The 23,300-nt window shown below is 40.4% G+C and overlaps 1 protein-coding gene across 1 annotated transcript in view; it reads left to right on the forward strand.

Moving 5' to 3' along the window:
• LOC104151133 (proprotein convertase subtilisin/kexin type 5) overlaps positions 1-23,300 on the forward strand; it is a 267,125-nt gene that overhangs the window by 41,301 nt on the left and 202,524 nt on the right. The window contains 1 exon segment of the mRNA XM_068925372.1: positions 5,543-5,656. Within this exon segment, the coding sequence (XP_068781473.1) occupies positions 5,543-5,656 (114 nt within the window).

Here is a 23,300-nt window from a genome sequence, read left to right on the forward strand (position 1 = left end):
TCATCCAACTTGACTCCATACAGATTTGTCGCTTGTTTGGTGATACTTTCCATGTCCCCTATCTGAGTTTTCTCTCCCTTTTTCTCTTTAATCTATGGGGCTCCTGTGACACCTGCTTTCTTGTTATCTCAGCAGCAATTTCTAATGTCTTCTTACGGGCATAGGACAGATTGAGGTGAGTGATGGCAGTACAGGGGATAAAGCTGTGACTGCATTTGGGAGTGGCACATTCAACAACTCCTCTTCATAGACTGAAGATCCGCATCTTCATGTTTCTTTCTGTGATGTAAAAATAGTAGATTCTGGGTATGCAATTTATTCCCTACTTCAGAGTTAGGGTATTTTTTTTCCCCATGTGTGCTCTCCTCATACTGGAAAGAACTATGCCTTTAGCTTGTCTATAACTTCTGCTCTTTAATAATTACTTTTTCACATATTGGATTTGCTTACATAGTTCTAGGCAGCTACACATTTCTAATCAATTTGAAAATATTTACTCAAGCAGACCGCCTCATCATATGTTTTAAAAACAAAATAAAAACTCTTTCACAAGAGTATCAGTGTGTGTATATGTTAAAAATTGCATTGCTTTGATAATAGGTGGATTATTTTTTTCAGCATGTTCATTTTTTTCCCTATTTTTCCAACATGGATTTTTTTTTCTTTTCACGGTTTATTGCACTGGAGAAAGTCCTAACGCAACATTCTTATATAGGGCTACTTTTCCATGAATTCTATTGAATGAATGAGAGGGAAACTGGTAGAAAATAGTTTTGTTTCACATAGAGATAACATTTCATTATATTCTTTAGCACTCAAAGAGAATAAAAGAATGATGTGCTTGAAATAGCTCAGAGCAGCTTTTATTCCATAGCATGGTTTCATGCAGGTCTCTGAAGAAGAGCTGCATCGTGTATATAACAGCCTTGTGAGTGCTGAAGTGAGGAGACTGGAAATGATGACTTTTTAAAATAGTTTGGTCTCCAATCTGGCTTGGCTTTGATTTCTAGACATTCAGGAAATGGAACTTTTGAAGCTGAAGTCAATGGGAAAATGTGCACTGTTCCCCCTCAGTAAGTGTGACTTTATGGAAATGTTAAAATGCACCTCATTGTTTGCATAGAGTCTCCTTTTGGCAAGAAGTGAGAATCTGTATAATCAATTACTCCAGAGATTTTCCTTCAAGGCCTATGGGTTAGGAAGTGTGGACACTTTTTAAAAGAAAATATTTTTATACAAATTAACTCTTTTCATACAGAATCAAACAAATCCAAGATACACCAGGCATCTGACAGTGACATGTGAATAAAATACCTATAAAATACTCAAAGGAAATATATGTCAGTGTACTAAAATAACTGCTGAGTCTTGGCCTAGTCTTCATTAATATAGCCCAGTGATTGTACAATTTAGTTTAGACTGAAGACTACCGACAGGTTTTTCTGTTCACTTGTTAGAGGAAAAACCCAAACCCTATAATTCAGTGGAGTAAGCTATTCTATTTCCATAGAAATTATATTTTCTGTAAATTAGATCTTGTGCACTCACTTCTCAGCTGAGGAAGTGGGTTTCCTGTGATGGTTTTAATTACATTCCAGATGTGTATTTCAGTACATCCTCAGTGCAATTGTAAAAACAATTATCAAGCAGATCCCAACAGAAGGTGTTTGCAAAAAACCCTACAGACAAGGCTATAATCAGGCCTGTGCTCAGGCATACTGTGTTGTTTTGGGTTACTCTGTCTTGCATCCTGCCCTGTCTCTCTCATAGAAGTGTACAGAGCCCGAATGGCCATTTTCACTTCCTCTTCCACATTTGTAGGTGCCCAGCGTGGCCCAATATTTTACACTGGTTCCATCGTTACAGAGCTACTTGTACTATCCTCCCATACGCATGCTCACACAAACATGCCATTTGCCCCTCTCTGTATTTGTAGGATATCAAATGACTATTTTATTTATAACAGCTTTACACTTACATAAAATTGTCATTTGGCCTTGTGGGAAGATGAGGAATTATGTTTCTTTTTCGGGCTTTGGGTCTGATCATGCAAGCTGGACAGCCCTTTGCAAAATGACTATTTCATATGTTTTCCCTAACTCTGCTCAGAGCTGAGGAAACTGAAATTATGCACAAAATCCAGTATGTAGTAGGGGCAGGCCCTGTGACACGTTATCTGAAGCACAGTCACTTAACTTTTTTGTTAAAGGCAGGAAATAAGATACTGAATAATGTCTATCCATATTTCACTAAAATCTAACCACCTAAGATAACATGGACTTGCACATTATCTCAGCTGATACATGCTCTTGTATAAATACATGCATGCACAGAAATACCTACATATATACATATAAAGAAATTCTTTATGTGTCAAGTTATTGTTCCAATGAACTGTGATGGTAAAATGAGACGGTGTTTATGATTGCTTGAACTAAAGAACTGTCTGATAAGTGCTCTCTGTAACATGATCTGAAACAAAGGGAACAGAGGCAAAAGGAATTAATCTTTTTTTTTGAGACATCAATGTATGGATGTATCAGTCTCTGCAAGGGCTATGTTGCCTTTGCTTTCAGTCTTTTTAATAGTCAGCAGTTATTTACAGCTGAATAGGCAGTAAATAAATACAGAGAACATAATTTTGCAGTGAATAGTAAAGAGTTTTGCAATTTGTCTTGTCAGGAAAACCCTCTCTAATTCCTCCATATAGAAATGGTATTAGGTTATCCAAGTTCACTTAAACTTGTCTGTGTTACGCAGTCTCCTGGACCATTTTACACTCCTCTGGCTACATTTATGAAAGAAAGGTGTTTTTCAGAAACACAGTTGCTAATGATATTGCTTTTAGCAACCTTGATGCAGAGGAATTCATAATGACAGTTTAAATGCCATGGGATCTTGACTTGCAGCTCCTCTAAGCAATAGCAGTATTGGTGCCTACCTTCTTCCATTAATGTTCCTGCATCTAAGTTGGAGTTAGTAGTGGTAGAAAGGGTGACAGTTTAAACCTCTTCTGCTGAGTTTATCTCATTGTTTTTTCTTTGGGGACATCTTTACACCAGTATCAGATCCTGAAATTGTGTTGGGGAGAGGCATTTATAATTCCTCCCTGCAGACTCAGATAGGAATGACTTCTGTAATGAGTTGCCCTGCATGGTATGGCATGCTCTGTGTGTGCTCTTAGCCTGTGCCAGGGTTGAAATTTGTTGACTTAAACCACTTTCAGCATAACTTTTAAGGACATGGTAACATGCTTGTGTGATTCATTCCTAGAGCTAAGGGGTGAGTTAAGGTGACAGGAAATACTCTGCCAGCATAGAAGCCTTAGACCCCTCATTCAGCTGAAATTGTTTCTAGTAATAATAGCCAAATCTGATAGTAAGGTTTGGAAGGTGGATCTGTATAAGCCCTGAAAACCATGGATGCTTGTTCAGCCTTTTTTGTCACTAATTTCTACATGCTAATAACAAAACAGAGTCAGCTACTGAGTCAGAGATGAAACGGTACGTAGGATGCCCCTCAGCTGGCTTCAGATGTGTTGGGAGAGCTGGGCTGCCTGCGAGGAAAGAAACTTAGGAGAAAAAAATAGCTTCTGCTATGGGGATCTGGAAGAGAAAACATATGTTAGCAGCAGGTGACAAAGAAGTAGGATTCATTATAAATCTGTCGGGTATCAGCCTTTTTGATGGAGGGGAGCTCCAGTTAAAAGGGATCTTGATCCCACTTTAAATTAGTCTCTTCAGTCTTAAGGCTTAGTGCTTGCCAAAGTCTTTGGCTCTCCCTCTTTTGGCCTCTGGCCAAACACACTCTATACATCTCATAGGCCTCCAGACTTTGCTACCTCAAATGGTGCCTAAGACTGATTACCTGCCTGTTCCTGCTGAAGGGACCTCTGGGTCATGTAAGATCTGAAGGCAGCAGTCAGCTCTAGGCTTCTTGAGAGGAAGCCCACCAAGATGGATGTCAGCCCAAGCTGAAAGAGGAGCTGAGTAACCAGGAGAGAAAGGCACCTTATCCAATTTCTCAAGTCTCTCAAAAGTGGAAAGGGATTTACTAGAAGATTTAACAGAGAAATGGATTTCTGTGTGAGCATTACCAGATAGATAGTCCATATTCTTCAACTGCATAATTTCTCCTGTAGAAGCATATAGAAGAATACTGTTGACCCTGAAGGTAATTCTTGGCAAGGGGAAAAATTCAGTTCTTCTTTATAAAGAAAATCACAAAGCGTTGCCAACCTGTAGAAGCAATATCCTAGGAATGCTCCCAAGCAGAATTCAGGGATGCCTTTCTATGTTTTCACCTGGAAGGAGAGGTCAGAAGCCAAGATAGTATGGACCTCAAGCAAAATTTCTGTTAATGACAATGGAGTTTTGTCTGTGTAGGGATCCCACAATCTGGAGTTGAGGATGCATAGTGGAGACAGCCTGCTAAGGAAAAACATTAATACCATCCCTGACAAGTGACAAAGAGAAATATGTAAGCTGAAAATAAATTTCTTTTATATATATTTATGTGTGTGTGCATGCACAGATATTCATAAACAGCACAAATCTAAGGTGCAGAGTTGACTACCAGTAGGAAATGGTTGTCTTACTTGGGAAGAGGTGAATTGAATTTTTACAGTTATATCCTCTGAAACAATTTGGCAGAAATATGAGCTGTCAGGAAGGTAGATGCATATAAATACAACCTGGCTTTATCTGTGGATAGTTTATATTATTTACATTTATAGAAACTAGCTCCCATTTAAACAGAAATGATGTGCTGTAAGGTTGATGTCACTTTCTGTGTCACCCTTTCTGGATGTGTCATGAATCTTTGAAGAGGTGCCTGACAGACAAGAAGCTGGCTTTCAGAACTAGATTTTTAACCCTGATCTTTATTTTTTTTTATTTATCTCTTTTTTTGTTTTTGTTGTAATTTAACCTGTTGCTCAGTACCCAGCTGTTTCTTCCTGGGGAGCACTGTAGGATAAAATGAAGTCCCAAAAAGCCTGGCTGAGTGAATCTTGACAAAGAGTCACACTGCTCTAAAATACAGTTTAATTTTGTTTCTTCACTCCAAGTGGTGAAGCCACTTAGATACTGGTTAAGTAGAACATTTGAGTATGTTACTGAACATTTTGTTTTCAAGAACAAAAATAAAAGAAAGAAAACTTTCAGAAACTTCATTCATTTCTCATTGTGATATGCTGTTAAGCTTTGTAAAAGTAACTGGTTTTATAAATTTGAAAGAGGAGCTAGTCTGATAATGAAAAATAATAAAATAATGGCTTTGTTCAAAAGATGGTAGCCAATGAAATCCTTCTAGCAGGGGATTTAAATAGTTGCTCATGGAGACTTATAGCACTAACTAAATTGGACATACTCCCTAGTGAACAACATGCCAAAGTGAGCTGTGCATTCCCACTGCCAAAATTAACTCTTTAACATGAAATATGTCTTGGACTCTGGTAATGGGAAACTTCCCAAGATTTCACACATTTCTTGATAAGCTCCATGGAACCCTAACACTTACCAAATGTTTTCCTTGTTGGCAGGTGGAGTGGATACAACAGCAGGTGGTTAAAAGAAGGATAAAGAGGGATTTTAAACCTGGTGGTACCCAATCCACTTATTTCAATGATCCCAAGTGGCCGAGTATGTGGTACATGGTAAGTACATAAAGGGTCATTGGCTCTGTTTCATGCTAGTGTTTAAGTTTGTCTACTGTGATATTTTGAAAAGTGGCAAAATAGCATGTTCAGAAAAAGCAAACTAACTTTACTGTTTTATGTAACTAATGAAGGTTTGTAAACTCCTTACAAGTATTATAAAGAATTCCCAGTGGGCCCTGCAATAGGAAACACTTATTAATGCATTCATTCATGAATGCCTGCTATTGTAAGATGCCTTGGGAATTTCTTATTAGAGGATAAACTTTCAGCAATGAGAAGGGAAGGAACATAGCCATGATCTGTGAGAGCAGTGAACCCACTTCTTTTCAATGTGCTCTCAAAGATCAATGATGTGATACAAATTTCTTGTGTCCTGAAACAGGAGAAAAGAGACCTGAACAATGTCTGTTGAATGTTATAAGTACATGCTTTTTAGTAATGAATAATTCTGTTGAAATAAATGGATTGTTTATGCTGCTGCCTGTCTGCATGAGTTGCATGTTTTCTGAGCAAACTTTTTTTCCCCTGGTTACAGTCACAGTTAAAGCCTAGAGTGAAACTTCTTTTATTCAAGAAGTTTTAAAAAATATCCTCATTTTGCCTGGCAAGATGCAAATGAAAAGTTCATGTACTTAGTTTAAGAAAGTTGGGAGCAACAAGTTAGTCAGTTGACTCCAGCTCACATGCCTGCATTTTGGCTATTAAAGACTTGCTTTCTTTCCCTACTGTTCTGTTGGTGTAGTTCTAACTCCCTACATCTTGTTTTCTTACTAGATCACCTGTGTAGCTGAGAGTAGGGCACTCAGAAGGTTTATGACTTGATAGCTTGAATTGCTTCAGACAGGGAGGAAAATATGCCCTTTTGGAAACAATATGTAAAATGATTTTCCTGTAAGTAGACATTGTCTTTTCGGATATTTGGCAAATTCCAAAGTGTTAGCTTAGTATTTTATGTGAATAAACAAGATTATCCTAACACAGCTTTTTTTTTTTTTAGTTTTTATAATTATTTCATTTTGGCTTGTAAATCATTCAGTTGCATACATTGAAAAACAAAAATGTCATATGTCTGCAATATTTCATAACTAACAGTCAACTCAGACATTCAGAAGTCCTTGTCTTCAAGTATGTACCATACGAGCACGTCATCAATCGGCAGGTCTAGTAGCTTGGCTATTTGTTTCCAGAATTGCTGTATTTGAGTAAGAGACTCAGTAATACTCTGCTTCCAAAATTCCTCCTATATTTATTAAATGGGCCCTTTTATATTACTAGTGACCCTTTTCTTTTCCTGTGGAAAAATGGTTCCATCTTACTTTTTTTGACCTACTGGAGATCTCTCAGTCTTTGAGGCAGTAACTCTCCTCATACACTAGAAATCTATTTCATTTATGTTTTATTGCAGTACTGTATTGATGTGGCTAAGGGAGTTGGAACTCTGAAACCTTGAAAATAGCTTTTACCCAAAATGTAATGCTTTTCAGAAGCTGTTTGTGAAAGCTGTATTATTTTTGGTCATGGGATCATGGCAGGACTTTTTCCCAGTCAATTGAAATGTGTGTATTTGTCTATCTCCTCCAATATGTATGTTTACTCAGTCTGACTATCCTATAAATATGTGCATAAGGTGACAGACAGAGTCCAATAAATAGCTGTAGTTTGTGATATTGTGGCCTGTCAGTTCTGAAATGCTCATTTTAAAATTTTCATTTCAGCATTTTTAATTGAAACTAGAACATAATAGTGATTTATCCTTATGTTGTCTGCTCTTATTGCTATAAACTTTCAGCTTTGTATTAAAATAAAAAGAGGGAGGCCAAATTTCAAGAGAAAAATACTAGTAAAGCAAAAGTGATAAAGCCTACTAATATGGTTTACAGTAACTTATGCAAAATTTCTCCTTTGAGCCCCTAGATCTGCATTCAAAGTTTTTACTGTCACCATAGCTTTTTGGTGGAATTACACTGGTGGGCTTTTTAAAATTGACAATAGATGCTTATATCAGTTGCCTGTAATTTTGTTTAGGAAGGTAACAGTCTGCTATTTAGAAATCAGTTGTGCTGCCTAGCCACATTGCTTCATAGCTGCCTCGCCATTGTAAGCCTAATATGGAAAGCACTTTAGGGCAACAAATGAACTTTACTGTTTGTCTTGTACAACTTTCAGAGTATTTTCAGTTCTATACCTGTAGGAGAAAGTCCTCATTTGCAGATGCTCTGGGAAGGGGCTGCTTCTGGATGATTGCATTTGTCTCCACTGAATAGCTCTACGTATTTGCTGTGCCTTTAGTGGCAGTGGCTAGATGGCATTTTGTTGAGAGCAATCAGTGAAGTATTTGGAAGTACACGATTTCAACAAGAGGGAATAGCTAAAAAATATGTGAATGAGTTGATTTCAGGACTGACTGGGGCCTTTACCAGATATCCTCAAATGACTGCATTTGTGATTGTAACGATAGCTACTTTTGTTAATCTTATATCTCTTTAGAAGTTGAAGAGAAAAAACAGGAATTCCAGGTTAGTCAATGGTTTCAGTCATTGCTATGTCAGAAAGAGGTTTTTAGGTTACTGGCTGCAAACTTGTTATTGAGAAAGCAATAAAGTATTATCATGTACAGGTTTGCATTTTGATTAATAAGTAACTTCGTTGTGGGTTAAGATTGATACCTTTGGCCGTTGCACTGGTATAATCTCTAACAGGGCTGTAAATGTAGTTCAGATGTGTTGACATAAGACCTTTTATTCAAAGACTTTGTCAAACAAGATCCCTGATTAATGTTTTTCTTCCTCAGCCTTTTTCTTCACAAGTACCACCCCTTGAAATTTTAATAGTCCTGGCTAGAAATAATACATTTTTGTTTGTGTGATATCCATGGCAAGAAGTTATGAGGGGGATTCAGGACTTCTCTCTCTTTTGAGTCATCAAAAAGGTTAAAAGCATCTCTCAAGACCTATTCCATCAGCAAATTAAAAGTTCTTTTTTTATCTCTATTTTTCTCCCTTGACTCTAAACACAATTCCTAGAAAGAGTAGAGAGGTTAGGAATTTGTTACACTCATGGACAGAATCTGCAAGATATTTAGCATTTTACACTTTTGTGGAAGCCAAAGGAAGCAGAGCTTTCAGAGGCACTCATCACCTAAACAAATATGCTTGTGCTTTTTGATAACTGGTGACTCTATCTATTGAGAAATTCCTGCTTCTCATGCCTCCTAATACCTAGGAAAAGGCAATCTTCTTCGAACTTTCCTCCCTCAAAGCAATGAAAATTGGAAAAAAACATTTGCTTTATTATAACCTCTGATTTTTGAGGAATCTGTGCTTAACAGTAAAATAAAATCTTTTTTTTAGATTAACTTACACATGAAACTTTACATGAGTCACTATTCAAATTTTATTCAAAACTGACCTACAGAATTGGGCCCAGCTTGCTCAGAATGAACTGATATCAAAGAAATAAAGTCAAAGGGAAAGCAACTCCCTAGTTAACATGCTTTTCCAAACTTTGGGCCAGGAGAGAGCTCACAGTCCAGTAGGTTGTCCCCAGATCTCAGCTATCTACGTATCATCGTGTCACATCTAATACATTTCTTCTCGTTCATTGGTGTTGACAAAATATTCTGTTTGTCAATAACTGGATGAACTATATACAATCAGTTTGCATAACTGAAAGAGGTTGACGTCAATGCTAAAATCCTACTGCTATCTGAAACTGTTTTACTTTACTTGTCATTACAACAAATAGTGTCTTTGGAATGGACTAAGGGGACTTTGTGCCTAACCAATTTCACTGTTCCTGCCAGTTTCCTCATCTTGTTTGCATGGGAGAATGGTCATAAAAAACAGAGAAGATGAATATAAAAATTTAAAAAACACATGGAAAGATGTGGTTAATATAACTAACTTTGACTTGCTTAGAAATTCACTAGACTTCAGTCACTAGACTCTCCTTGCTGACAGTTTCCTTTTGCCTCTGACTTCAGAAAAACCTGGTAGTCGTCAACTGAAACTGGAGTTACACGGGCACCCCAAGTGCTTTGTTCTGCAACTGTAATCAAGCTCTGCTGTTATGCTAGGCTCCATTGCATAATTCTGTAAAATAGAATGTAGCTGCAATAAATTGATTTAACCATCGTTTATTTTTTAACAAACTGTTGTTAGGCTGCAAAGACACTGCCCCTGTCTTTGTAGTCAGTTCAGATAGGACCAAGTCTTTTTCAACACTGATCAAGGATAATCTTCCCAGTGCTATTATCAGCCCTTATATGGCTAATAATAATTGCTAGCGCTAACAGGCCTCCCTAATTTGGAGAAGAAGTTTCCATAGTCCCTGGTCCTACCAGCTTCTTCCCACTCTGCTTGGCCTAGTTGTTGCTGGGCAGGAATTGAACATACAATAAGATATTTTTTTGTGGGGCTGAGGATTTATCAGAGAAGTAGTAAGATGTTTTGAGATGTGAGACTGTCTGGAGGGAGAGGCATTGTTCTGCTACAGCATCTAAGAATAAATGTGATAGTTAAAGTTTATAAGCTAAGTGTTTGCTTATCACTGGATGCCACTATGTCAGAGAAAGAGGAAATGTGTATTCAGGGGTTACTCTTTATAGCTAGAGAAGGTATGGCACTGTCAGAGAGAACAAAAGGAAAGCTAGAACTCCCATTGCAGTAAATCACTGGGGCAAGATGGTATTCCTCTGAGAAACTACAGCATAAAGTACCCACAAAAATAAATGACAGCTTTAAAAATAGTGTTATACTCAGAGAAGAAGCTAGCCAGTATCTTTAAAATGTGTAGTTGGGGGTCATCCCAAAAATTTATATGCAAGTGAACCTTACCTAAAAACCTAGGGAAATATCTGACAGTATCATTAAGGTTATAAACCACAGCAAGAAGTGGGACAAGAGAGAACCTAACTGTCAGCTTCTCAGAAAGAAAATGAGAGAGATCAGTCACATTCATAAGCTGCTTGGAATGGAGGAAGAAGGTCACCACCTATTACATAGCCAAACCAAAGAAAAAACAATCTTTTCATTGTCACTGCTAAACGCATCCCAAAATAACATTAATCATAACCCAAAACTTCATAGAAGTAAAACTTTCATTTTACTCTACAAATATCTTAGGTCTACAATGGTGTCAGCTAACCTTTTTTCTTAAACCCTTTTAACATTTCTGTTTTTGCTGTTGATTTCTCCAAATTAAGTTCTTCCATTTTTAAAGATACTTTTATTTTCTCTGAATCTCTTTTTCTCAACTTTTACTGTTTCCTCTACCCCATTTATTCCTCATTATTCTTTCTGTGTACACATAAACTGTACTTTGGGAGAGTAGGTGGAAGACAAAATGCATTTGGAGGAGTGTGCTAAATGCAGGTGACTTCAGTCTTTTGTTTGGAACCAAAAAAGAAGGGTTTTTGTAAAGCTAATTGTACCTCTGTATAGTCTGCTAATATTCTCTGAAAGCAGTAACAATATAATGGATGAAGGACTATAAGAAAATACAATTTATGCAGTCTTTTTTAAAAGAAGAGTATATTAGGTAAATGTAATATACTTGGGTTGCTGAAAAAGTCAAATTTTTTTACAAAATCTCTAAAAAGATACTCTAATAGAAATCTGTAAACCCAAAGATACAATTCCTGGCTCTGCTGTTTCTCCAGCAGCTTATATTTTGACTTAACTCTGTGGGCTTTAGGAAGTGCATTCCTGATTTCCAGAACTGGACTGAAAGGACAGGCAGATGCACAAAGTTTTGCTGTGAATGAATAGTTGGTAAATTAACAGAGACAGTGAATGGTCCCATGCCCAGTTATCTAGCACCAAAAGAGGTTTATAAGGGAGCATCAGTGCTAGAACCGGGTGTTGTTCAGCACAATAAGTAGGCAAATAGATGGAGAGTGAGTCAGCAAAGTATTTTAGGGAATCCAAGGTGAAACAGGATTATAGCAATGCTGATAGGGCATGATAAAAGTAGGTTAACAGCCACAATGGAAACTAATGTATAGTAATTACTTGGTAAGTTGGATGAGAGAGCTATAATAATATTGCTAATTATATACATGGCAAGATTGGAGTGAGATTATTCAGATTTTTAGAAAGCTGTTGAAAGCACAAGACTTGCTGAGAAATTTAACTTATCAGCCAGTATTTATCATTCAGCCTCTTATACTTGTATCATGAGATTTTTGGTACAGATAGATGAGATGTAACTTATACTGCAATTTAAAGTAGTCCATACACATTCATGAGCTCTGAATTAGTTGCATCTAGGGTGGCTGTCTTCAGCTCTTCAGGTGAAACCAAAACCCAGGGAAAGTCGCTTCGTTTTCACTTTCAGTGAGATCTGTGAAGTCAGCATTGCGTTGGACTTTGATGAAGGACTGGGGAACCCAGCTTACTTTGTTTCTTCAGAAAAGTCCTCCAGTACAATACAGAAGGATAGATTGTGCTCCCCAGATATATTTGTGAGCTCCCGGGTGAACTATAGTAGCATCTGTAGAGGGACTGACACTCCTGCTCAGTTGCTATGCAGTGGACTTTGGAAGGCAGCCAGAATAAGGCTAATAAGCCTTTATCAGCAGTGAGCAATGTGAGCATCCCAAGGTCCTGTAGCTATTAAATAAGGTGGAGGTGAAAAGTTAGACGGGCCAATTGCCTCCCTAACGCTGCTGATGAGATCTGTGAGGAGCTGGCTTATCTTGTACCTCCCTCTCAACTCCAAGCCTGAGAGGTAGCACGGAGAAAAGGATTTTACAGCTCTGGCCTGGCCCTTACTGAGGTCAGGTAAGGAGAGTGGGACAATGCAGAGGAAGACAAAGAAACTAGTGACAGTCGCCTGATCGAACGGGCTGGATAGAGATGGGGGAGAGAGAAAGAGAGGTCATATTGGGTCCAAGTGCAAGTCAGGGTACGCAGGAAGCAGGATTTGGAGACAGAATTTCTCATGTCACATGTTAACACCACAGCAAGTGAATACACATAACCTTCTCTCAGCTCTGCAGAGAAGGACCTGGGAGTCCTGGTGGACAACAAGTTAAGCATGAGCCAGCAGTGTGCCCTTGGGGCCAAGAAGGCCAAGGGTATCCTGGGCTGCATGAGGCAGAGTGTTGCCAGCAGGTGGAGGGAGGTGATCCTGCCCCTCTACTCAGCCCTGGGGAGGCCCCACCTGGAGTCCTGTGTCCAGTGCCGGGCTCCCCAGTACAAGAGAGACATGGAGCTCCTGGAGAGAGTCCAGCGGAGGGCTACAAAGACGATGAGGGGACTGGAGCATCTCTCCTATGAGGAAAGGCTGAGGGAGCTGGGCCTGTTCAGCCTGGAGAAGAGAAGACTGAGGGGGGATCTGATCAATGTGTACAAGTATCTGAAGGGAGGGTGTCAAGAGGCTGGGGCCAGACTCTTCTCCGTGGTGCCCAGGGACAGGACGAGAGGCAACGGGCACAAACTGAAGCACAGGAAGGTCCCTCTGAACATGAGGAAAATCTTCTTGACTGTGAGGGTGACTGAGCACTGGCACAGGTTGCCCAGAGAGGTAGTGGAGTCTCCTTCCCTGGAGATATTCCCGGAAGAAACGGCGAGTGATTGTTGTGGGTGACTCCCTGCTGCAGGGGACAGAGGCACCTATCTGCCGACCTGACCTCTTGTCTAGAGAGGTTTGCTGCCTGCCAGGGGCTCGAATAAGAGATGTCATGGAAAGACTGCCAAGGCTTGTCCACGCATCGGACTACTACCCTCTGCTGCTCTTCCATGTGGGTGCTAACGACACAAAAGGCAAACTGGAAACCATCAAACAGGACTTCAGAGCTCTGGGAATGGTGGTCAAGGGTCTGGGAGCCCAGGTTGTTTTCTCCTCAATCTTGCCTGTGAGGGGAAAGGATGGGAGGAGGAGTAGACGAATTTTCCAAGTTAACAGCTGGCTGCGCCGCTGGTGTTGGCAACAGGGCTTTGGTTTCTATGACCATGGGACCCTGTTTGAAGATCAGCAGCTGATGGGGAGCGATGGGATCCACCTTACCAAGTGGGGCACGCGTGTCTTTGCCAACAGATTGGCCAACCTGGTAAGGAGGGCTTTAAACTAGGCAAGATGGGGGAAGGGGAGTGGTATAGTGGCAGGAGAGTCAGTAAAACACCGCTCAAGTCAGGATGCCTCCAGCGGGTGCATACAGCCAGGGGAGACAGCATGGGACATGGCTATGGAGGATCCTCTTGCACCTCTCCTGAGAAGCCTGCATGCTCAATTGGGTCTCTGAAATGCCTGTATACCAATGCACGCAGCATGGGGAATAAGCAGGAAGAGTTAGAGATCTGTGTGCGGTCGCAGGGCCATGATCTCATTGCAGTTGCAGAGACATGGTGGGATAGTTCACATGACTGGGATGCTGCCATGGATGGCTATGGGCTTTTTAGGAAAGACAGGCCAGGAAGGCGAGGTGGTGGAGTTGCTCTTTATGTGAGGGAGCAACTAGAATGTGTGGAGCTCTGCCTCGGGGTGGATGAAGAGCAAGTTGAGAGCCTATGGGTAAGGATTAAAGGGCAGGCTAACATGGATGACACTGTTGTGGGGATTTACTCCAGGCCACCTGATCAGGAAGAGGAAGTCAATGAGGCCTTCTACAGACAGCTGGAAGTAGCCTCACGATCACAGGCCCTGGTTCTCATGGGAGACTTCAACCACCCTGACATCTGCTGGGAAGAGAGCACAGCTAGGCACAAACAGTCAAAGAGGTTCCTGCAGAGGATTGATGATAATTTCTTGACTCAGGTGGTGGAGATGCCAACGAGGAGAGGTGCAATGCTAGACCTTGTACTAACAAACAAAGAAGGTCTAGTTGGAGATGCGAAGGTTGGGGGCAGCCTTGGCTGCAGTGACCATGAGATGGTGGAGTTCAGGATCCTACGAGGAGGGAGCAGGGCAATAAGTAGGATCGCAACCCTGGACTTGAGGAGAGCAGACTTGGGCCTCTTCAGGGACCTACTTAGGGGAATCTCATGGGGTAGGGCCCTAGAAGGAAGAGGGGTCCAAGAATGCTGCTTAATATTCAAGCATCACCTCCTCCAGGCTCAAGAGCGGTGCATCCCTCTGAGTAAGAAGTCCAGCAAAGTGGGCAGGAGACCTGCATGGATGAGCAAGGAACTCCTGGCAAAACTCCAGCAGAAGAAGGAAGTGTACAGAATGTGGAAAAGGGGACAGGCCCCTTGGGAGGAATACAGGGATGTTGTCAGAGTGTGCAGGGATGCGACAAGGAAGGCTAAGGCCCATTTGGAATTAAATCTGGCAAGGGATGTCAAGGACAACAAGAAGGGGCTCTTCAAATACATCATTAGCACAAGGAAGACTAGGGAAAACGTGGGCCCGCTGCTGAATGGGGCAGGTGCCCTGGTGACGAAGGATACAGAGAAGGCGGAGTTATTGAATGCTGCCTTTGTTTCAGTCTTCACTGCTAAGGCCAGTCCTAAGGAATTCCAGACCCTGGAGACAAGAGAGGAAGTCTGGAGAAAGGAAGACTCTCCCTTGGTGGAGGAGGATCAGGTTAGAGATCTTTTGTCCAAACTTGACATCCATAAATCCATGGGCCCTGACGGAATGCACCCACGAGTGCTGAGGGAGCTGGCGGATGTTATTGCTAGGCCACTCTCCATCATCTTTGAAAGGTCCTGGAGAACAGGAGAGGTGCCTGAGGACTGGAAGAAAGCCAAGGTCACTCCAGCCTTCAAAAAGGGCAAGAAGGAGGAGCCAGGGAACTACAGGCCTGTCAGCCTCACCTCCATCCCTGGAAAGGCAATGGAGCAGCTCATCCTGGAGGCCATCTCTAAGCATCTGGAGGACAAGAAGGTGATCAGGAGTAGTCAGCATGGATTCACCAAAGGGAAATCATGCTTGACCAATCTGATAGCCTTCTATGATGGAATGACTGGCTGGGGAGATGAGAGGAGAGCAGTGTATGTTGTCTCCCTGGACTTCAGCAAGGCTTTTGACACTGTCTCCCATCACATCCTCCTAGGTAAGCTCAGGAAGTGTGGGCTAGATGAGTGGACAGTGAGGTGGATTGAGAACTGGCTGGATGGCAGAGCTCAGAGGGTTGTGGTGAATGGCGCAGAGTCAAGTTGGAGGTCTGTGGCTAGTGGTGTCCCCCAGGGGTCAGTCCTGGGTCCAGTCTTGTTCAATGTATTCATCAATGACCTGGATGAAGGGACAGAGTGCCCCCTCAGCAAGTTTGCTGATGATACTAAACTGGGGGGAGAGGCTAACACACCAGAGGGCTGTGCTGCCATTCAGAGGGACCTGGACAGGCTGGAGAGTTGGGTGAAGGGGAACCTCCTGAAGTTCAACCAAGGCAAGTGCAAGGTCCTGCACCTGGGGAGGAATAACCCCATGCCCCAGGACAGGCTGGGGGCTGACCTGCTGGAGAGCAGCTCTGCAGAGAAGGACCTGGGAGTCCTGGTGGACAACAAGTTGACCATGAGCCAGCAGTGTGCCCTTGGGGCCAAGAAGGCCAAGGGTATCCTGGGCTGCATGAGGCAGAGTGTTGCCAGCAGGTGGAGGGAGGTGATCCTGCCCCTCTACTCAGCCCTGGGGAGGCCCCACCTGGAGTCCTGTGTCCAGTGCTGGGCTCCCCAGTACAAGAGAGACATGGCGCTCCTGGAGAGAGTCCAGCGGAGGGCTACCAAGATGATTAGAGGGCTGGAGCACCTCTCCTATGAGGAAAGACTGCAAGAGCTGGGCCTGTTCAGCCTGGAGAAGAGAAGATTGAGAGGGGATCTCATAAATGTGTACAAGTATCTGAAGGGGGAGTGTCAAGAGGATGAGGCCAGCCTCTTCTCTGTGGTGCCCAGCAACAGGACAAGAGGCAATGGGCAGAAACTGAAACACAGGAAGGTCCATCTGAACATGAGGAAAAACTTCTTCACTGTGAGGGTGACAGAGCACTGGCACAGGTTGCCCAGAGAGGTCGTGGAGTCTCCCTCCCTGGAGATATTCAAAACCCATCTGGACGCGATCCTGGGCAATGTGCTATGGGTGACCCTGCTTGAGCAGGGAGGTTGGACTAGATGATCTCCAGAGGTCCCTTCCAACCTCAACCATTCTGTGATTCTGTAATTCTCTTACCACCTCCTAATATTGTATTTCAAACCCACCTATACCAGGCATTGGCAGCTGAGGAAAAACCTCACTCTTTTTTCACTCTCCTCCAAAGAATCATTCTCTTTCTTTCCTTTTGTGCAATGGAAGCCAAATCACTCTTCTTTCTGAGGTGGCATGTCATGTTTGTAAGTGTTTTGCATGTCTCGTAACTTGGTTTGGTTGTTGCATTTTGTATTGCATGAGATGAACAAGCTCTTAGTTTTTTAGAAAGTTAAGACGACAATCTGTGACTTGCTTCAGTGGAAGTGCCACTAGAAAGAATCAAACTTCCCATCACAACATTACCCTGCAAATCTGTATATGGAAACATACGTCTTGTTCTTGGTGGACAAGGTACAACTAATAATCATACCCAATTTGACCTAAATTAATTTCCTATTAAAAACAGCAACATATTTTTGGTAATCAGAAGCCTGAAGAAGTGGATTCATCCTTATCTACTGACAAGAGATTATTAATGCAACTAGTTTAGTGATGTAAACAAAGAGTTTAATGACATAAATACCAGATAGGCTACTTGATCTGTTCCTCTGGCACATTGAGTTCTGACTTCCAGAGGAGCAACTCTGGAAGTGCCCAGGAAACACAAAATGGAAGTCAACACTGTTTGGGATTGCTCCAGTATTTTCACTGAACCAAGAAGTAGCAATATTGCAGTCATTTCCATACTTGCTATTGGGAGACATTTTCCTGTATGTCAAAGATTCAGTAATAAATCATATAGAAATAGCACACTTTCCACTGCCTATTTACTACAGTTGATTTTATTTTCAGAGAGAGAGTTCAGAGAGTCTTTATGAACTGCCTTTTTCTGACTAGCTTCTGCAATTAGTAAGGACATGATAGTGCCACAAAATCTATGCTGAATTCTAATGAGATATGATAAATATCTGTCTTTAACTTTAGTCCAGAATAAATCGCTAACAATAAATGATATGGAATATAAATGGATAGAGAATTGCTGACATTAACAACAGTCAAATGTGTTATACTGGGGCATGATTTGGTGCATTTTAGTTTTTATCTCTCATAGCATATCAGTGGGAAAAACATTCCCTTAAATATATAGGTGCATACTTATCTGGAAGTATATATTTTTTCTTTTTTAAAGGAGAAGGAATTTGCCCATTGCTACTTTCCAAGAGCAGTTTTTCAAGAACAACCACTTACTTAGCTGCCCATTTTTTAGATTTTTCTTAATCAAAATCAAGTAATATCAAAACAGAAGGCACAAAACAATTTATTTTATTCTGCAATACTGTGAGTACTCTAGTAAGATGACTGAAAAAAGGAAGAGGTAATTTCATTAATTGTAAAGAACACTGCATTGCTTTAAACACTCTTTACGTATTTTTGGTATTGTTTGCCTACTAAAATTGTGGATACTTTGGGAAAGGGATTGCTAAGTATGATTTCTATTTAACTGATATTGTATAGCTTTTTTCACATAAACACCACACAAACATCTGGAACCCCCAAATGACCAGAAATGCATAGCCAGGGTACACAGAAGAATTGATTCTGAAGCTTGCCTGACTTGTGGTCTGGTTGCTAAAGACCAAACTGGTGTGATGTGTCCAGTTTGCTCTCTTAAGAAGTCAACTCGTAGACTATGAGAGTTATATAAATTTCTACTACAAACAGTAGCTATATTACTGCTCAGTCAGGGAGCAGAAAATTAGTTTTGTGCTTTTATAAGAAATTTCTTAACCATTCTGTTCCCAAGAGAGACGGATCTATATGGTGTCCTTTACAAAGGGCAGATTGGAGAACCACTATTTAGCTCTAGCATGTTAGGTCTCATAGCATTCTTTAAATATCATTATGGCCATATTTTAATGAATATAAATGTCATATGACTTAGGATACCATGAGAATGAGGGCATCAGAGCTTGTGAGCAAATTCACTGTGAGGATGGAGCCTTTCAATAAAGTGTGTTCTGCATCACTTCACTGGATGCAGGACGTCCTTGGCATCACTTGCAGCTACTTCTAATGTCATGAAATTTCTGCTGGGAGTTAAAACTGCTGCTCAAGCTCTGTGAAGAGGATTTACTTCTAGCCAAATAAGAAACACGTAGCAGAGAAGACTATATCAAACTCTACCAGTGCCATTTTGGAGAGAAATTCAGCAAGTGTTTGTGCGTATGTGTGGGAAAGGTCCCCAGTGACTTTTAAAATCAGATTCAGTGGAAGGTAACCTAAATGAGTGAAGTGATCATTTTTAACTCAGACACTGAATAAGGGGGAGTCTGTCAGCACAAGACCCCAAGTCTCCTCAGACATAGGTAGGCGTTTTTTGAAAATATGCCAATTCTAAGGTGAGGAGCAAGGCAGGCAACATCTGCTTGCCCTTTTCCTGTGGAGGGTATATATTCCACTGAAACTTAAACACTGATTATTTCAAAATGAGCTCATTTCAGCATACAGCTGAAATGCATGGTGGTCAAAGGGAGGAAGTGTGCAGGAGGAAAGAGCCTCAGATAGCCCCAAGAGATGCAAGTGTGAATCTTTTACAGGGTTGACACCACTTTTGTCTTACCCTTTCTATTGCATTAGAATCCACTAATCCATGAGGAGCATGCCATTTAAGCATATAATTGCCCTGCCTTAACCATTTTTATGTGAATTTCTAACAGAATAAGCAAGTTACTTTCAGTTTTGAAAACAATTCAAAACTACATTAAATCCAAATAGTATAAGTGCAAGAGTCTAAGGAAAAGCAAACATAAATATAAATGAGAGACTAAACATTAAGTATACGGGGGGTTTCCTGTTTATTAATAAACAGTAAGTTACTACTTGGGAGATAGCATTTTGCTTTTTATGAATATCAACTCCTGGCTACAAGATTACATTTGAGAGCCAGAAAACCAGTTGAGAAAAAAATAAATACAAGTTTAAGCAAAGAAAAAATGTTTCTGAAGTTAAGAGGGGTTGAATAACTTTTTGTTCAACTTCCCTGTACTCCTCCACCTCCAGGTCTAATGTTCAATCAGGAGGAGACTTACTTTTTTCATTTTAAGACTTCTGGTCTGGCTGCAAGCAGACTGTTGAGGCAACTTTATATGCATGAGCTTTCAGACTTGTGTTTGAATAAACAGCCCAGCTTCTCATATGCTTTATGCAATCCCAGCTGAAACACTGAAATCCATATATTCTTGATTTACTAAGACCCCATCCACATGAAGTGAAATGTAGAGAGAGGAATTACTACAGCCGACGTAGCAACTGTTACAGCCTTTACAGCTGGTAGGTAGTTGGTCTGCTTACAGAATACGTGATCCTAGAAGAGCACCCTTAAGGCTTTTAAAGCACTGACTTTTTAGCCTCGGAGAACTTGCTCAGAGCCCTCTTTGGAAGATGAAGTTTCGCAAGACACCTAAGACAACCTAGAGGCTTGCTGTCTTAGGTAGTAGTCTCACACCTACCTCCTATACTCTCTTTACCCTCAGCTACTCAATCCTATCTCCATCCCTTGCACAACCTCTGAGGACCAGCAGAACAGGCCCAAGAGGAGCAGCCTAGCAGAGAGCAAAGAAACCAAGGAGGAAGGAGCAGGATTATCTTTTTTGACAGTAGTGAGCTGTTAGATTGATACAACTTTCTTAAGGATCTACACACTCAGTTTAGGGTGTTTATTCTTAGTTTTGATTGCATTATTAGGTGTATTTGCTACGCTGGTGTGGTTTTCCTCCTTTTTAAAATGTCTTGCAGTTTCCATTTATACCCACTCCAGAAGGGTAGCAAACTACTACATAAAAGGGTAAAAGTATCTTGCATTGTTCTATTTCATTTAGCTGCCCTTTCAAAACATTTGCCTAAACGCACCATAACATCGGCCCACTATTTATTTAACAGGGAAGTTGTATGGTACTGACTAGTAAGAAAGAATAAAAATCTAAGAGGTTTACGTCCATTTTCCCCACTCACATTGGGCATGCAGTCAGCTTTTGCTGTGTCCGGCTGCTTGTTCTTCTCTGACGTTCAAATGTTTCAAGTGTTGACCACCCTGTTTGAAGCAGTTTTTGATCCTGTTTGGGACTTATGACATGCTGATAACCTTAGACCACGTTATACGTTGTGTAAGCTATTGCCACTGAAACATTTTGAGGATTAATTTAGTAGATATTTTCAATGAAGGAATCTATGAGCGTGGCTAAAACCACTTGGTAAGCTTGGTTTGTTACTTTGCCAAGTCCTAGAAAAAATATTAGATTGTCTCAACATTTGAAAGACTCGTACACACATTTAACATTTATCCCACAATCTAATAGGAAAAATAAACCTGAGGCTGAGCTGTTCATCTCTTTTTGGAAACAATATAGAAATTGTTTAACAGATAGAAGTTGTATGTATGAGAGATTCTGGAAGAAACAGAGGTTATGACCCACATTGCCTCCAGACAGGCAGTAAGCAGCAGAGATGATTGACTAAAATCTCCCAACGGAGTTACATTCTGTGGGGAAGGACAGGAACAATTTACATACTTTTATATGTGTTTTCTGTCTGTAGTAACCTTATGATTGTAGCCATGCTGCTGGCAGATCAAGTTGTTCCTTTGATTCATGTGTTGATTTTGGGGGAGAGGCAAAGAGAAAAATATAGAGCAATCAAATAAACCATTCATTGTGAATTGAAAAGTTCTCACCTAGGTTCTTTTTGGCCCTTTTTAATCTTTGTTAAATCTTTGCATCTGCAGCAGCATAAGTCAAAGGGTGACAGGTTAACTAAGGGTAAGTGGCTGAAAAGAAAAAAACAGATGGTTTGGCTGTTTAATAAAGAAAAAAGGGAAATCTTCAATAATGACAGGGCTACTGGGAAAAGTGCTGTTGATGAGAGACCCTGTGCAACAATGTACACATGCACATGATTAAGTCTCATGGACCTCACTGAAATTAAGCAGCCACCTGAATGTTTTGTAGATTAAGGATAGATTTAAGCATATGCCTAAACTTGAGCCTGTACTTAAAAGTTTTGTTGATTTGTCAATGTCCCACAAATCAGCCTGCATTTGCTGGTAACTGGCCCAAACTTTCTGTTTAAATAAGGCTGTCATTACACTGTGATTACTATTTAGTTGGTTTTGTGGATTGTTTTATGTCAAGCCCTAGATTCATACAGGAATTGACCAGGGCTTCTGTAGCAAGAGTCTGAAATGGATCTTCAGTTGGATCAATGCAAACCATTATTTATTTTATACAGCACCAAGGTTAAGAAAAACAAAACCAACTTTGTACCTGCTTTTCTTAGAAACCTTTTTGCCTTGAAAGATCTTTATCTTTTCATATAAATAGCAGAGCAACAACATATAAGTAGCATACACAAGTATTTTTCTGTTTTAAAGCAATCTATATTTCTGCACAGAGATGCTTACCAACTTAAAATTTCTAGACTTTGCTCCAGAAGTAATATAAATTTGTTTACAATAACTTGTCACCTATTCCTAAATTTAAAGGCCAAAGGAAAAAAAAACCCCAAACTCTCATTTGAATGTTTCATTTCAGTTCTGTTTTGACATTGTTGCTTTGCATATTTAATTGAATATTGAAGAGAATTTTATTCACACAGAACTTAATGTTTTTGTACATATTTAGAGTTGTTCAGGATATGCATGTATTTAAAGCAGCACCTAACTCCAGGCTCAGAAACACCCTCCCAGAGTATTTGAAGGCAGTTAAACAGCAGGAACAAAGTTTATTTCTCACAAATCCTACTTGCTGTTGAGATTTCTGTGAAGTTCCTGACACAGAGGTACTTTTCTCTGACAGAAGCCAGCATCAGTATCTAAACTCCTTTCCACGATTCATTTCAGAGATATGGCAGGGGATTTGTTATGGTCATTTAGATTGACTAACGGTAACTACAACTGGTAATCTACAATTAGAAGCTTACAATTTCTAATTGAGCTGCAGTATGTTTTCAGTAAGACATATATATATATTAGATAAAAGATTACATTTGTACAAAAGTCACATCCATAGGAGCATTGTCTTAATGATTAACTATTAAAAAAAACTTGCACCTGGTAGTTGCGTATTTGTCTTACTTCATATTTATCTTGTTAGGCCGTTAAAGAAACATCCACCTTCAAAAATCTCTTCCATGTTGAGGTACTTTCATGGTACAATCAGGTCATCTCTTCACCTTCTCTTGGATAAAATAAATACATTGAGCTTGTTAAGAATCATGTTAAGAATCATTGTGTTTCCAGTACATGGTTCAGAAAAAAAGCAATGCGGATGAGTCATTTCTGTTTTTCCAACAGCATTCTTTTTGAAACATTAATATTAGACACATGCAGATATCATTCCAGGAATAGTCTCCTTACTGTCATTTTCAAAAGCCAATTTAATCCCCTTCCTGCTATCCCACTGCTTAACTAAGAAAGGATAATATATGGCTTAATAGAGCATCTTCTTGAAGTTGCAGGTGACTACCTTAAGCCTTTCACTGATACTGTGTTTCTGGATACTTTCTCTTTTTATGATTAGCCCACTCA

This window comes from Struthio camelus, chromosome W (assembly GCF_040807025.1).
Source record: "Struthio camelus isolate bStrCam1 chromosome W, bStrCam1.hap1, whole genome shotgun sequence".
In the NCBI taxonomy this organism is placed as follows: domain Eukaryota; kingdom Metazoa; phylum Chordata; class Aves; order Struthioniformes; family Struthionidae; genus Struthio; species Struthio camelus.